This window comes from Trachypithecus francoisi, unplaced genomic scaffold (assembly GCF_009764315.1).
Source record: "Trachypithecus francoisi isolate TF-2019V2 unplaced genomic scaffold, Tfra_2.0 Lachesis_group5, whole genome shotgun sequence".
In the NCBI taxonomy this organism is placed as follows: domain Eukaryota; kingdom Metazoa; phylum Chordata; class Mammalia; order Primates; family Cercopithecidae; genus Trachypithecus; species Trachypithecus francoisi.
This window is the reverse complement of record NW_022681470.1, coordinates 97,649,707-97,662,676: the sequence shown is the minus strand read 5'-3', so window position 1 is coordinate 97,662,676 and position 12,970 is coordinate 97,649,707. Positions and strand designations below refer to the sequence as shown.

The following is a 12,970-nucleotide window of genomic DNA, read 5'->3' as shown; positions in this document are numbered from 1 at the left end:
ATTCATGCATCAAATATTTGCTAAACTCCGTCACTGTGCCTAGCTTTGTGCTTGAGGCAAACAAAACACACATCTCTTTCGAATGCCATTCAGAGGAAGGTAAGACAGGCACGCACGTTTAACTAAATAGTAAACAGAGTAGTAAAACAGGAAAAAGACTAAGAAGAGTTCTTGGTGGCATTAAATGTTTTGTGATATTCGACACCTTAACGTCTCTGACTTGACACCAGTACACACGCAGAGAGTTCTTTCCTGGGTTAGGAATTTCAGAGGACTTGGCTGACCGACTCTTGTCCCGAGTTCAGATCACTCAGCCCAGTCCTAGCAAAAAACTGAACCTAACAGAATCTGCCGAGCCACCATAGGAAAGGTCGGCCAAACCGCGCGCGCACATCTTCCACCCGTAGACTCGTCAGGGCGTGAGGACCCACCTCACGTGACCATTAGCAGCCTCCCGATTGGTTTTGCTCCTTTTCTCTCCCCAATCAGTGGGCTGATGCACCGAGAAGGTCGGGCGCATGCGCAGTGCTCGGATTTTGCTTGGCTGCCCGGAGTGAAGCGAACGGGTTGGGCGATAAACAGGCCGTGGCTAGGGAGGACGAATAGGGGGGCGTTCGCTCCTCTTGGACTTTTCATGCCTCGTTTTTTTTTCCAGATGTGGCTTGGTCTGGACGCAAGGTCCCAGCAGCCAGCTTAAGCTTACTCTTTTGTGAAAGAGGAAAGTATCTCCTATGGAAAGCAGTTAAACTTGTGGAGGGAGTGCGAGACGTGAGTTCTCCCCCATGCCAGGCGAATGGTGTGGCCTTGAGCTGGTCCAGGAGCCGGCTCTACGTGTCTGAGGGAGGCCCCAGAGGGGGCGGGGAGGTGGCCCTGAGAACACGGGTTCTGTAAAGAGACGTTGGGAAGATTCGATTCCGAGAAGAGGAAGCGCCGGATTGAAAGAGAGCCAGGCCTCTGAGTGGGAGGGGGCTGCTAAGATGGCGTCGGCCTCCTCCGGGCCGTCGTCTTCGGTCGGTTTTTCATCCTTTGATCCCGCGGTCCCTTCCTGTACCTCGTCCTCAGGTAAGCCGGACAGGGCGTGGGTAGGGAGCTGGTGAGGAATATGGGATGGGAGGAAGAACGAGACCTAAGAGGGTACCTGTAGCTGGGAATGTCCTAGGGGTTACCGGTAAGCGGGGGCGAACGGGGCTTTCAGATAGGAATTTCCGAGCGGGCAGGAGGAGTTTGAGGAAAAGATAAGTTTGATTAAGAAGTTGTCGAAAACGTTGGTTGTCTTTGAGAAGGAGAGATGGAGATTGAAGGTGGGGGTAGGTGGCCGGGCGCGGTGGCTCGCGCCTGTAATCTCAGCTCTTTGGGAGCCCGAGGCGGTTGGATCATTTGAGGTCAGAAGTTCGAGACGAGCCTGGCCAACGTAGTGAAACCTCGTCTCTACTAAAAATACAAAAATTAGCCGGGCAGTAGTGGCGTGCGCCTGTAATCCCAGCTACTCGAGAGGCTGAGGCGGGAGAATCCCTTGAGCCTGGGAGGCAGAAGTTGCGGTGAGCCGAGATTGGGCCACTGCTCTCCAGTCTGGGGGAGAGAGTGAGACCCAGTCTCAAAAAAAAAAAAAAAAAAAAAGGGGGTAGGAAACAAGAGAAACGGAAGGGAATAGAGAAACTTAAGAAAGTAAATGGAGGCCTAAGAAGTAGAGAGGAACTACTTAGTGGGAGAGGCAGGTAGAATCTAAGTTGATTGTGGGCTAATTGGATGAAAATGTTGAAGAGAAGCCATGGGACTTAAAAGATATTTAAGAGTTATTGGACGCTTTCGATTTCTGGAGAGGTAGGGAATCGTGAATTTTGTTGCGGTGGCTGGGAGTTGTTGAAGCCATCTTTTCCGTCAGATACTCCCCTAATGTGTCACCCCTTCTCACTTCGCACCCCCACCCTTAGGCGCGCACAGGCACACAGACACACATACACATTTTCTCAGACTAACTCCTTTGGTAATTCCCAACTCTAAACTGCCCAACTTTGGGAAGGAATGGAAATTTTGAAGAGAGCCTAAGGAATGTAGGAAATTAAGGTCAAAGACCTTAAAAACAGATGGGAAAGATGGAATGGAGTCTTGAATTGCAGTAGAGACTGCGAGAAGTGATGTTTTGGAAATTAGGCCTGAGAAGAAAGATGGGCGCAGGGTGACTGTAAGTGTTGTGGGGGAGTATTGCATAATAGAAAATGGACTGGAAGAATGCTTAGGCTGTATCAGGAGATTGGAATTTGGAGAATGGAGCCAGGTTAATGTAGAGAGTTCAGTGTATTAATAGTTAGAAACGAATGAAGATTGAGGGAGGGCTGAGGAGGCTCACAAGGAAAGCAATAGATTGTGTGTAGGAGAGAAAGTGTGTGTGTGGGGGGGTGGGGGGCGGGAGATGAGTCAGAAACTGAGCGCTTCCAACAGAAGTGTCTGATGTTTCACGGTAACTGCTGCTTTTACACTGTGAATAGACGCTGGCAGATGTTGGATGCTTTGCTTGAGATTTTGGTATTTCCTCAGGCCTGGTATTGCGTTTTTGCTATTTAGAATTTGCTGAATAGGATTCCTTCCACCTTTCACATTCCAGCTCAGATGCTGGAATATCTAGTCACACATATCTTCTTTGTAAGCTGCAGTTTTATTTGTGTATCTCTATTTTTAGTTTGTTGAGAGGGGATTTTTTTACCTTTCCTATAAAAGTATTAGGGAACCAGAACAACTCATGCTGCATTATAAGCATGAAATAGGATAAAGTAAAAGTGACAGCGTTTTTATTTTTAATAGAGTAGCTCCTTAATTTGAAACCTGTTCCCCCTCTAATCCCCAACCCAGAAAGAAGAAAGGTTATGTATGGTCCGTAAACAAACTTCTCAACTATTTTTTTTTTGAAACGGAGTCTCGCTATGTCGCCCAGGCTGGAGTGCAGTGGCCGGATCTCAGCTCACTGCAAGCTCTGCCTCCCGGGTTTACGCCATTCTCCTGCCTCAGCCTCCTGAGTAGCTGGGACTACAGGCGCCCGCCACCTCGCCCGGCTAGTTTTTTTGTATTTTTTAGTAGAGACGGGGTTTCACCATGTTAGCCAGGATGGTCTCGATCTCCTGACCTCGTGATCCGCCCGTCTCGGCCTCCCAAAGTGCTGGGATTACAGGCTTGAGCCACCGCGCCCGGCACTTCTCAACTATTAAGTCAGGTGTTTGCTCTGTACTGTTTGATATTTTGTAGGTCTTTATGTTTTCTGTCAGATGCTCTCGCTAACAGTTAATAATACAAATTGTATAATTTTTTTTTTTTTTTTTTTGGAGACAGAGTATTGTTTTGTCACCCAGGCTGGAGTGCAGTGGTGCCATCTTGGCTTACTGCAGCCTCTGCCTCCCAGGTTCGAATGAGTCTCCTGACTCAGCCTCCCAAGTAACTGGGAATACAGGCATGTGCCATCAAGCCTGGCTATTTTTTTTTTGTTTGTATTTTTAGTAGAGATGGGGTTTCATCATGTCAGCCAGCGTGGTCTCAAACTCCTGACCTCAAGTAATCCGCCCACTTCAGCCTCCCAAAATGCTGGGATTACAGGTGTATTGCAAGGTCAGGAATTCAAGACCAGCTTGGCCAACATGGTGAAACCCCATCTCTACTATAAAAATACAAAAAAATTAGCCAGGCATATTGGCGCAGGCCTGTAATCCCAGCTACTTAGGAGGCTGAGTCAGGAGAATTGCTTGAACCCAGGAGGCAGAGGTTGCAGTGAGCTGAGATCACACCACTGCACTCCAGTCTGGGCAACAGAGCAAGACTCTGTCTCAAAAAAAAAAGCAAAAAGTGGCTACATTTCACACTGTTGATGGACCATAGAAAAATTATAATGGTCTTCTCCAAATCCAAACATGGTAATTGCTCCAATAGCAAAAGTAGTTAAACATCTCTTAAAGCTTATGATTTGCTTTATCCTGTGTATTTCACTTGTCAGCAGTATGAAAGACTGGCTCTGGATTAATTGTGAAACTATCTAGACAGAGGTTTAATATTGGTGGGGAACAAACTCTCTTAAATAACCTCTCCTTCCCAATTTAAATGCCAGAAGATTTGGAGTGCCTAAAATTATGAGTGGTTTATCGAAAACTGTCAATCTGTCCTTGGCTATGACATTTTTGTTTTATATCCATTTTCAGCATTGTCAGAGAACTTGTCCTTTAGGATTTCAGAGTTTCACCAGAATTTAAGTGGAGTTCAGCTAAACAGCTAAGAACAATAGATGGTTTTAGGATGGTTGACACACACACTTGTTGAATTTCTACAGGGCTAGCCTTCTAGCCTTTAACAATTTAGGAAATCATAAACCATCATTTGTTCCTGCCAACTTTCTAATTTCTCTGGTACCATGCAGACAGAGAAACACTCTGTTCCAATCACAAATAAAATCTTTTTTCTTTTTTTTGAGGTGGACTCTTGCTCTTGTCACCCAGGCTGGAGTGCAGTGGGGTGATCTTGGCTCACTGTAACCTCAGCCTCCTGGGTTCAAGCAAGTCTCCTGCTCAGCCTCCCAAGTAACAGATTATAGGTACCCGCCACCACATCAGCTAATTTTAGTAGAGACGGGGTTTCAGCATGTTGGCCAGGCTGGTGTCGAACTTCTGACCTCTGGTGATCCACCCGTCTCGGCATCCCATAGTGCTGGGATTACAGACATGAACCACCATGCCTGGCCAGTAAAGTCTTTTTTTGTTTTGAGAGAAAGTCTCCCTCTCTCGCCCAGGCTGGAGTGCAGTGGGGCAATCTTGGCTCACTGCAGCCTCAGCCTCCTGAGTTCAAGCGATTCTCCCGCCTCAGCTTCCCAAGTAACTGAGATTACAGGCACCCGCCATGACGTCCGGCTAATTTTTGTATTCTAGTAGAGTTGGGGTTTCACCATGTTAATCAGGCTGGTCTCGAACTCCTGACCTTAGGTTATCCTCTCACCTTGGCCTCGCAAAGTGCTGGGGTACAGGCTTTAGCCGCCGCCCCTGGCGGTGCTTTTTGCCCTTTTTAAACCACCATGAGGAGAGTAAAGAATTTCTGTCTTGGAGGCTTGATTTGAAGTTAGTGGTTGGGTTAGAAGGGATAGGATACTAAGGTATACACTGCTTCTATGAAATAAGAGTTGTGGAGTGAAATCATGTGTGACTTCCTTAAGGAAAAGCACTTGAGATTGGGTACGGTGGCTCACACCTATAATCCCAGCACTTTGGGAGGCCAAGGCGGGTGGATCAGCTGAGGTCAGGAGTTTGAGACCAGCCTAGCCAACGTGGTGAAACCCTCCCTACTAAAAATACAAAAATTAGCTGGGTGTGGTGGCAGGTGCCTGTAATCCCAGCTACTCAGAAGGCTGAGGCAGGAGAATTGCTTGAACCCAGGAGGTGGAGGTTGCAGTGAGCTGAGATTGCGCCACTGTACTCCATCCTGGAGGCAGAGTGAGACTCCGTCTCAAAAAAAAAAAGAGAGAGAAAAAAGAAAAGCACTTGAAACCCTAGATAATCATGAGCTGTAGTTCCTTTTGCTTCAGACTAGAACATTTTTTTTTTTTTTTTTTTTTTTTTTTTTTTGAGACGGAGTCTCGCTCTGTCGCCCAGGCTGGAGTGCTGTGGCCGGATCTCGGCTCACTGCAAGCTCCGCCTCCCGGGTTCACGCCATTCTCCTGCCTCAGCCTCCCAAGTAGCTGGGATTATAGGCACCCACCACCACGCCCGGCTAATTTTCTTTTTGTATTTTTAGTAGAGACGGGCTTTCACCACGTTGGCCAGGCTGGTCTGGAACTCCTGAGCTCAAGTGATCCACCCACCTCAGCCTCCCAAAGTGCCAGGATTACAGGCGTGAGCCACCATTCCCAGACTGTTGATGTTTTTTTGATCTGTGTTCTTTTGTGTACAGTGTAAGCCATTTGTGGGCTGATTTCTTTCCCAATTCTTTCTCTCAGTGAAAAGTAAAGCAGTTTAGATCATGTTGAATGAGAAACTGAAATTTAGAAACGTAAACATAGGACACAATGTCAGAATATCACCAGGTGCCATTTTGGTTGATATTTTATAAGTAGGGAGGTGTTTTTCTGTTTACTCTTTATAGGGATTTTGACATCCTCCACCGCTTTTTCCTTTTGTCACCTTGGTATATTCTGCCAGAAAACTGGTATCAGAATGTCATTGCTTCTGATCGATTTATTTCTGCCATGACTGCTGAAGCCCATTGTCAAGTATAATTAACTAGTCTAATAGGTATCCAGTTTCTGATATTAATTGATAATGTGTACTTACATGTTAGTGTTGAATATCAGAATTGTATGTTTTGCTTGTTAATGTTGGTGGGCTTTTTTAGGTTGATTTAAAACTCTTCTGATTAGGCTGGGCGCGGTGGCTCAAGCCTGTAATCCCAGCATTTTGGGAGGTCGAGGCGGGCGGATCACGAGGTCAGGAGATTGAGACCATCCTGGCTAACATGGTGAAACCCCGTCTCTACTAAAAAAAAATACAAAAAACTAGCTGGGCGAGGTGGCGGGTGCCTGTAGTCCCAGCTACTCCAGAGGCTGAGGCAGGAGAATGGCGTAAACCCGGGAGGCGGAGCTTGCAGTGAGCTGAGATCTGGCCACTGCACTCCAGCCTGGGTGGCAGAGCGAGACTCCGTCTCAAAAAAAAAAAACAAAAAAACTCTTCTGATTAATACCTTTGCTCAAATATATGCTACCTAATAGCTATTAAATATTTTATTTGCCTGTTTTTCTTTGATAATAAAGTGGAAACTATAGCCTTTGAAGTGAACAACAGAGATAATACCAGGACAGCCAGCAAACTGGGGAGAGGGAAGGTGGTAATTTTATCCTTTAAATTGTTCTCTCCTAGAATTTTATTTATTTTTTTGAAACAGAGTCTTGCTCTGTCGCCCAGGCTACAGACCAGCATAGAGCAGTGGTGTGATCTTGGCTCACTGCAGCCCTCGCCTCCCAGGTTCAAGCGATTCTCCTGCCTCAGCCTCCTGGGTCACTAGGATCACAGGCGTACGCCACTACGCCCAGAAAATTTTTGTATTTTTAGTAGAGAGGGTTTCCCCATGTTGGCCAGGCTGGCCTTGAACTCCTGGCCTCAAGCGATCCTCCTGCCTCGGCCTCCCAAAGTTCTGAGATTACAGACGTGAGCCACTGCCCAGCCTCTCTCCTAGAACTTTGGAGTATTCTTTTTTTTTTTTTTGAGGCGGAGTCTCGCTTTGTCGCCCGGACTGGAGTGCAGTGGCCGGATCTCAGCTCACTGCAAGCTCCACCTCCCGGGTTTATGCCATTCTCCTGCCTCAGCCTCCCAAGTAGCTGGGACTACAGGCGCCCGCCACCTCGCCCGGCTAGTTTTTTGTATTTTTAGTAGAGACGGGGTTTCACCATGCTAGCCAGGATGGTCTCGATCTCCTGACCTCGTGATCCGCCCGTCTCGGCCTCCCAAAGTGCTGGGATTACAGGCTTGAGCCACCGCGCCCGGCCTCTTTTTTTTTTTTTTTTTTTTTGAGACGGAGTCTTGCTCTGTCTCCCAGGCTGGAGTGCAGTGGCCGGGGCTCAGTTCACTGCAAGCTCCGCCTCCCAGGTTTACGCCATTCTCCTGCCTCAGCCTCCCGAGTAGCTGGGACTACAGACGCCCGCCACCTCGCCCGGCTAGTTTTTTGTATTTTTAGTAGAGACGGGGTTTCACCGTGTTAGCCAGGATGGTCTCGATCTCCTGACCTCATGATCCGCCCGTCTCGGCCTCCCAAAGTGCTGGGATTACAGGCTTGAGCCACCGCGCCCGGCCTGGAATATTCTTACTTGACATAAAGAAGGGAACAAGAGCCGGGCGTGGTGACTCATGCCTGTAATGCCAGCACTTTGGGAGGCCAAGGCAGGTGGATTACCTGAGGTCAGGAGTTCCAGACCAGCTTGGCGAAACCCTATCTCTACAAAAATTACAAAAATTAGTGGGGTGTGGTGGTGTGCTCATGTAATCCCAGGTACTAGGGAGGCTGAGTCAAGAGAATCACTTGAACTCGGGAGGCGGAGGTTGCAGTGAGCTTAGATTGCACTACTGCACTGCAGCCAGGACAACAGAGCAAGACTCTGTCTCAGAAAAAAGAAAAGGGAACAAGAAAACGAAAGTTAATCAGTTTATTTTTCCCTATTCTTTTTTTTTGCTGGGTTTCCTTGATCAAGGACAAAAGTATACTTCAAGAATATATACTGTTTCCTGATGGCCAGGTAGAGAGGGAATCTTTGTTTTTCTGAGCTCCAGACCCAGCCCAGAGAGACTGAATGAAACACCACCGATAGTGTTTCCTAGAGGAAACCCTAAGAAGCCCGTTTCCCCTATTGCACCTCACTTCTCTGCCCTTTTCCATCTAAATAGAGTGTTTAATTTCCACATGTTTATCCTGTTTTGTTCATATCTCTTATAAACTTTTATTCCGTTACTGTTTTCTTTTTTTTTTTTTTTTTTTTTTGTTGAGACGGAGTCTCGCTGTGTCGCCCAGGCTGGAGTGCAGTGGCGGATCTCAGCTCACTGCAAGCTCCGCCTCCCGGGTTTACGCCATTCTCTCGCCTCAGCCTCCCGAGTAGCTGGGACTACAGGCGCCCGCCATCTCGCCCGGCTAATTTTTTGTATTTTTTTTTTTTAGTAGAGACGGGGTTTCACCGTGTTAGCCAGGATGGTCTCGATCTCCTGACCTCGTGATCCGCCCGTCTCGGCCTCCCAAAGTGCTGGGATTACAGGCTTGAGCCACCGCGCCCGGCCTCCGTTACTGTTTTCTATTTGAAGTGAACTTTTTTCCCTCAACTGCTCCATCTTGTTAAACTGTCTCCATTTTTCTTTATCTTCTTGTGAAATTTCAGTCTGTTTATTTGTAATAGTTGTATTCAGTATGTATTAATTTACAAATATCTAATTCCTGAAAAGTCTCTCTGTTGGAATCTGAGGAAGACATTGGCAAAAAGAGAGGAAGGTAGGTCTGTTGTAGGGAGTTCAGCATATTCTTATTATTTACCTTGTATACTTAACTGAGCAATATGGAAGTAATCCAGAATAAGCTATCCGAAAAGATTAGAGATGTTGGTTGGGGGTGGGCAAAGGGGAGGTGAGCAAAGGAAGTTGGCGGGAGGAAATGGAAAGAGGGTTTTTTGTTCTTTTTTGTTTGTTTTTAGGATATTTAATTATAGTATATTAACCCTTTTTTTTTTTTCAAGATGGAGTTTCACTCTTTTGCCTAGGCTGGAGTGCAGAGGCGGGATCTCAGCTCTCTGCAACCTCCACCTCCTGGGTTGAAGTGATTCACCAGCCTTAGCCTCCCAAGTAGCTGGGGATACAAGCGCGTGCCACAACATCTGGCTAATTTTTGTATTTTTAGTAGAGACGGGGTTTCACCATGTTGGCCAGGCTGGTCTTGAACTCCTGACCTAAGGTGATCCGCCCACCTCAGCCTCCCAAAGTGCTGAGATTATAGGCGTGAGCCACCATGCCAGCTATTTTTGTATTTTTAGTAGAAACGGGGTTTCACCATGTTGGCCAGGCTGGTCTCGAACTTCTGACCTCAGGCAACCCTCACTGCAACCTTTGCCTCCTGGGTTCAAGCGATTCTCCTGTCTCAGCCTCCCTAGTAGCTGGGATTACAGGTACATGCCAACATGCCTAGCTAATTTTTGTATTTTTAGTAGACACGAGGTTTCACCATGTAGGCCAGGCTGGTCTTTAACTCCTGACCACAAGTGATCTGCCCGTCTTGGCCTCCCAAAGTGCTGGGATTACAGGCGTGAGCCACCGTGCCTAGTCTGAAATATGTTCTTTTTTTTTTTTTTTTTGAGACAGCGTCTCGCTGTGTGGCCCAGGCTGCAGTGCAGTGGCCGGATCTCAGCTCACTGCAAGCTCCGCCTCCCGAGTAGCTGGGACTACAGGTGCCTGCTACCTCGCCCAGCTCGTTTTTTGTATTTTTTTTTAGTAGAGACGGGTTCACCATGTTCGCCAGGCTGGTCTCGATCTCCTGACCTTGTGATCCACCCGTCTCGGCCTCTCAAAGTGCTGGGATTACAGGCTTGAGCCACCGCGCCCAGCCAAATATGTTGATGTTAACCCAGCAAAATTCATTGCTTTTTCAAGATAGATAGAACCAGATTTGGAAATAGAATTGGTAGGTGGCTATCTGCCAAAAATTTCAGGTGCCTCTTGGCCATGGGTAGCTTATTCAGGAAACCCAAGTCTTTTAAGGAAGGACTTGGATTTTTTTCATAATTTCAAAGAACGTTTTTGTGCCAAGGGATACAAATTTGAGGTCTGAGAACCGTGAAACTTGTTTTGTAGGACTAGAAGCAAAAGTTGACTAGAGGGAAATGTAGAGTTATTTTAATTTAACCGCCTCATTTTCCAAATTGGGAAACTGTGGTAAAGATGTTGCATAAAGGCTATATATTACCAAGATTTTTTTTTTTTTTTTGAGATGGAGTCTTGCTCTGTCCCTCAGGCTGGAGTGCAGTGGCGTGATCTCAGCTCACTGCGACCTCCATCTCCCGGGTTCAAGTGATTCTGCTGCCTCAGCCTCCTGAGTAGCTGGGATTACAGGCGCACACCACCACGCCTGGCTACTTTTTGTATTTTTAGTGGAGACAGGGTTTCACCATGTTGGCCAGGCTGGTCTCGAACTCCTGACCTTGTAATCCACCTACCTCAGCCTCCCAAAGTGCTAGGTTGATTACAGGCATGAGGCACCGTGCCAGGCCATCAAGATTAATCTTTTTTTTTTTTTTTTGAGACAGAATTTCACTCTTGTTGCCCAGTCTGGAGTGCAGTGGTTCGATCTTGGCTCACTGCATCCTCCTCCTCCTGAGTTCAAGTGATTCTCCTGCCTCCCTAGTAGCTGGGATTATAGGCACGCGCCACCATGCCTGGCTAATTTTTGTATTTTTAATAGAGATGGGGTTTCTCCATGTTGGGTCAGGCTCTTCTTGAACTCCTGACTTCAGGTGATCCACCCGCTTCAGCCTCCCAAAGTGCTGGGATTACAGGTATGAGCCACCGTGCCTGGCCGGCTCATTCTTCGATACACTGCTTTTAGTTGGCTATTAGCTGAGGTGACCCCAGGACTGATAGATCAAATTGCTTTCAAACTTTTGTTTCTAGGCGCATCCTTGCACTTCTGACTCTTTCGTAGAGGAGGCTTAGGAAAAATTTACACCAGCTAAGAAACAGAATTTAGCTTTTCTCTGAGATGTGTCTTGGTTTTCTCTTCTTCTTTTTTTTTTTTTTTTTTTTTTTTGAGATGGAGTCTCACTGTGTCGCCTAGGCTGGAGTGCTGCAGTGGTGCAGTCTTGGCTCACTGCAAGCTCCACCTCCCGCTTTCAAGAGATTCCCCTGCCTCAGCCTCCTGAGTATCTGGGATAACAGGCACATACCACCATGCCCGGCTAATTTTTGTATTTTTAGTAGAGATGGGGTTTCACCATGTTAGCCTGGATGGTCTTGATCTCCTGACCACGTGATCTGCCCGCCTCGGCCTCCCAGAGTGCTGAGATTACAGGTGTGAGCCACCACGCCCGGCTGACTTGGTTTTAATTGGCTTGATCCAGTCATTATTGAGGATGTTGTGATGGTACACTTTTTTTTTTTAAGCACACTTCCTTAGAGCTGTGTGTTCAGCAGTACTTCTCGGGAGGCAGGTTGACATTTCAAGAGTATTTTCAATTGAAGAATAATTTGTGTCTCCCACCTGCAGGCGTACAGAGTGTCTTTCAGTATTGCAAGTTAACTAGGATCAGAGAGATTGCCTCAGATAGTCCAGCAAATGACTGGGTAGATTTTGTTTTTGTTCTATTATGTTGGAAGGGGTTTTGCTTTCTTTTCCCCCAGACCAACACAAAGTCTTGCTCTGTTGCCCAGGCTGGAGTGCAGTGGCATGATCCCATCTCACTGCAGCCTCTGCCTCCTGGGTTCAAGTAATTCTGCCTCAGCCTTTCTAGTAGCTGGGATTACAGGCACACACCACCATGCCTGGCTAATTTTTTTCTTTTTTCGAGATGGAGTTTTGCTCTTGTTGCCCAGGCTGGAGTGCAATGGCATGATCTCAGCTCACCGCAACCTCTGCCTCCCAGGTTCAAGTGATTCTCCTGCCTCAGCCTCCTGAATAGCTGGGATTACAGGTATGCACCACCATGCCTGGCTAATTTTGTATTTTTAGTAGAGACGGGGTTTCTCCATGTTGGTCAGGCTGGTCTCGAACTCCTGACCTCAGGTGATCCGCCCACCTCAGCCTCCCAAAGTGCTGGGATTACAGGCGTGAACCACCATGCCCAGCCTGTATTATTAGTAGAAACAAGGTTTCACCATGTTGGGCAGGCTGGTCTTGAACTCCTAACCTCGTGATCTGCCTGCCTCAGCCTTCCAAAGTGCTGCAGTTACAGGCGTGAGCCATCGCAACTGGCCTGCATTTTTTTTTCTTTCTTTTTTCTGAGATGGAGTCTTGCTCTGTTGCCCAGGCTGATTGATGTGCAGTGGCGTGATCTCAGCTCACTGCAATCTCTGCATCCTGAATTCAGGAGATTCTTGTGCCTCTGCCTCCCAAGTAGCTGGGATTATGGGCGTCTGCCACCATGTCTGGCTAGTTTTTGTATTTTTAGTAGAGATGGGGTTTTGCCATGTTAGCCAGGTTGGTCTTGAACTCCTGACCTCAGGTGATCTGCCTGCTTCCACCTCCCAAAGTGCTGGGATTACAGGTGTGAGCCACTGCGTCTGGCCCCTACCCCGCTTTTTTTTTTCTCGAGACTGGATCTCACTCTGTCACCCAGGGTGGTGTACAATGGCATGATGATAGCTCACTGTAGCCTCAAACTCCTAGCTCAAGTGATCCTCCCACCTCAGCCTACTCAGGATTACAGGCATGGGCCACCACACTGCTATTTTTTTTTTTTTTAAGCGGAGATAGTCTCACCATATTGCCCAGTCTG

General features: G+C 47.3%; 1 protein-coding gene across 10 annotated transcripts in view; it reads left to right on the top strand.

Annotated features, from left to right (window-relative positions):
* Positions 1-488: 488 nt before the first annotated feature.
* Positions 489-12,970, top strand: part of PIP5K1A (phosphatidylinositol-4-phosphate 5-kinase type 1 alpha) — a 53,346-nt gene continuing 40,864 nt past the window's right edge. For 9 of the 10 annotated variants that reach the window (XM_033196359.1, XM_033196356.1, XM_033196357.1 and 6 more), the window contains exon 1: positions 489-1,062. In XM_033196359.1, the coding sequence (XP_033052250.1) occupies positions 978-1,062 (85 nt within the window). In that variant the 5' untranslated portion in view covers positions 489-977. The remainder of the gene's footprint in view (positions 1,063-12,970) is intronic. The other variant, XM_033196358.1, reaches the window with a different exon arrangement.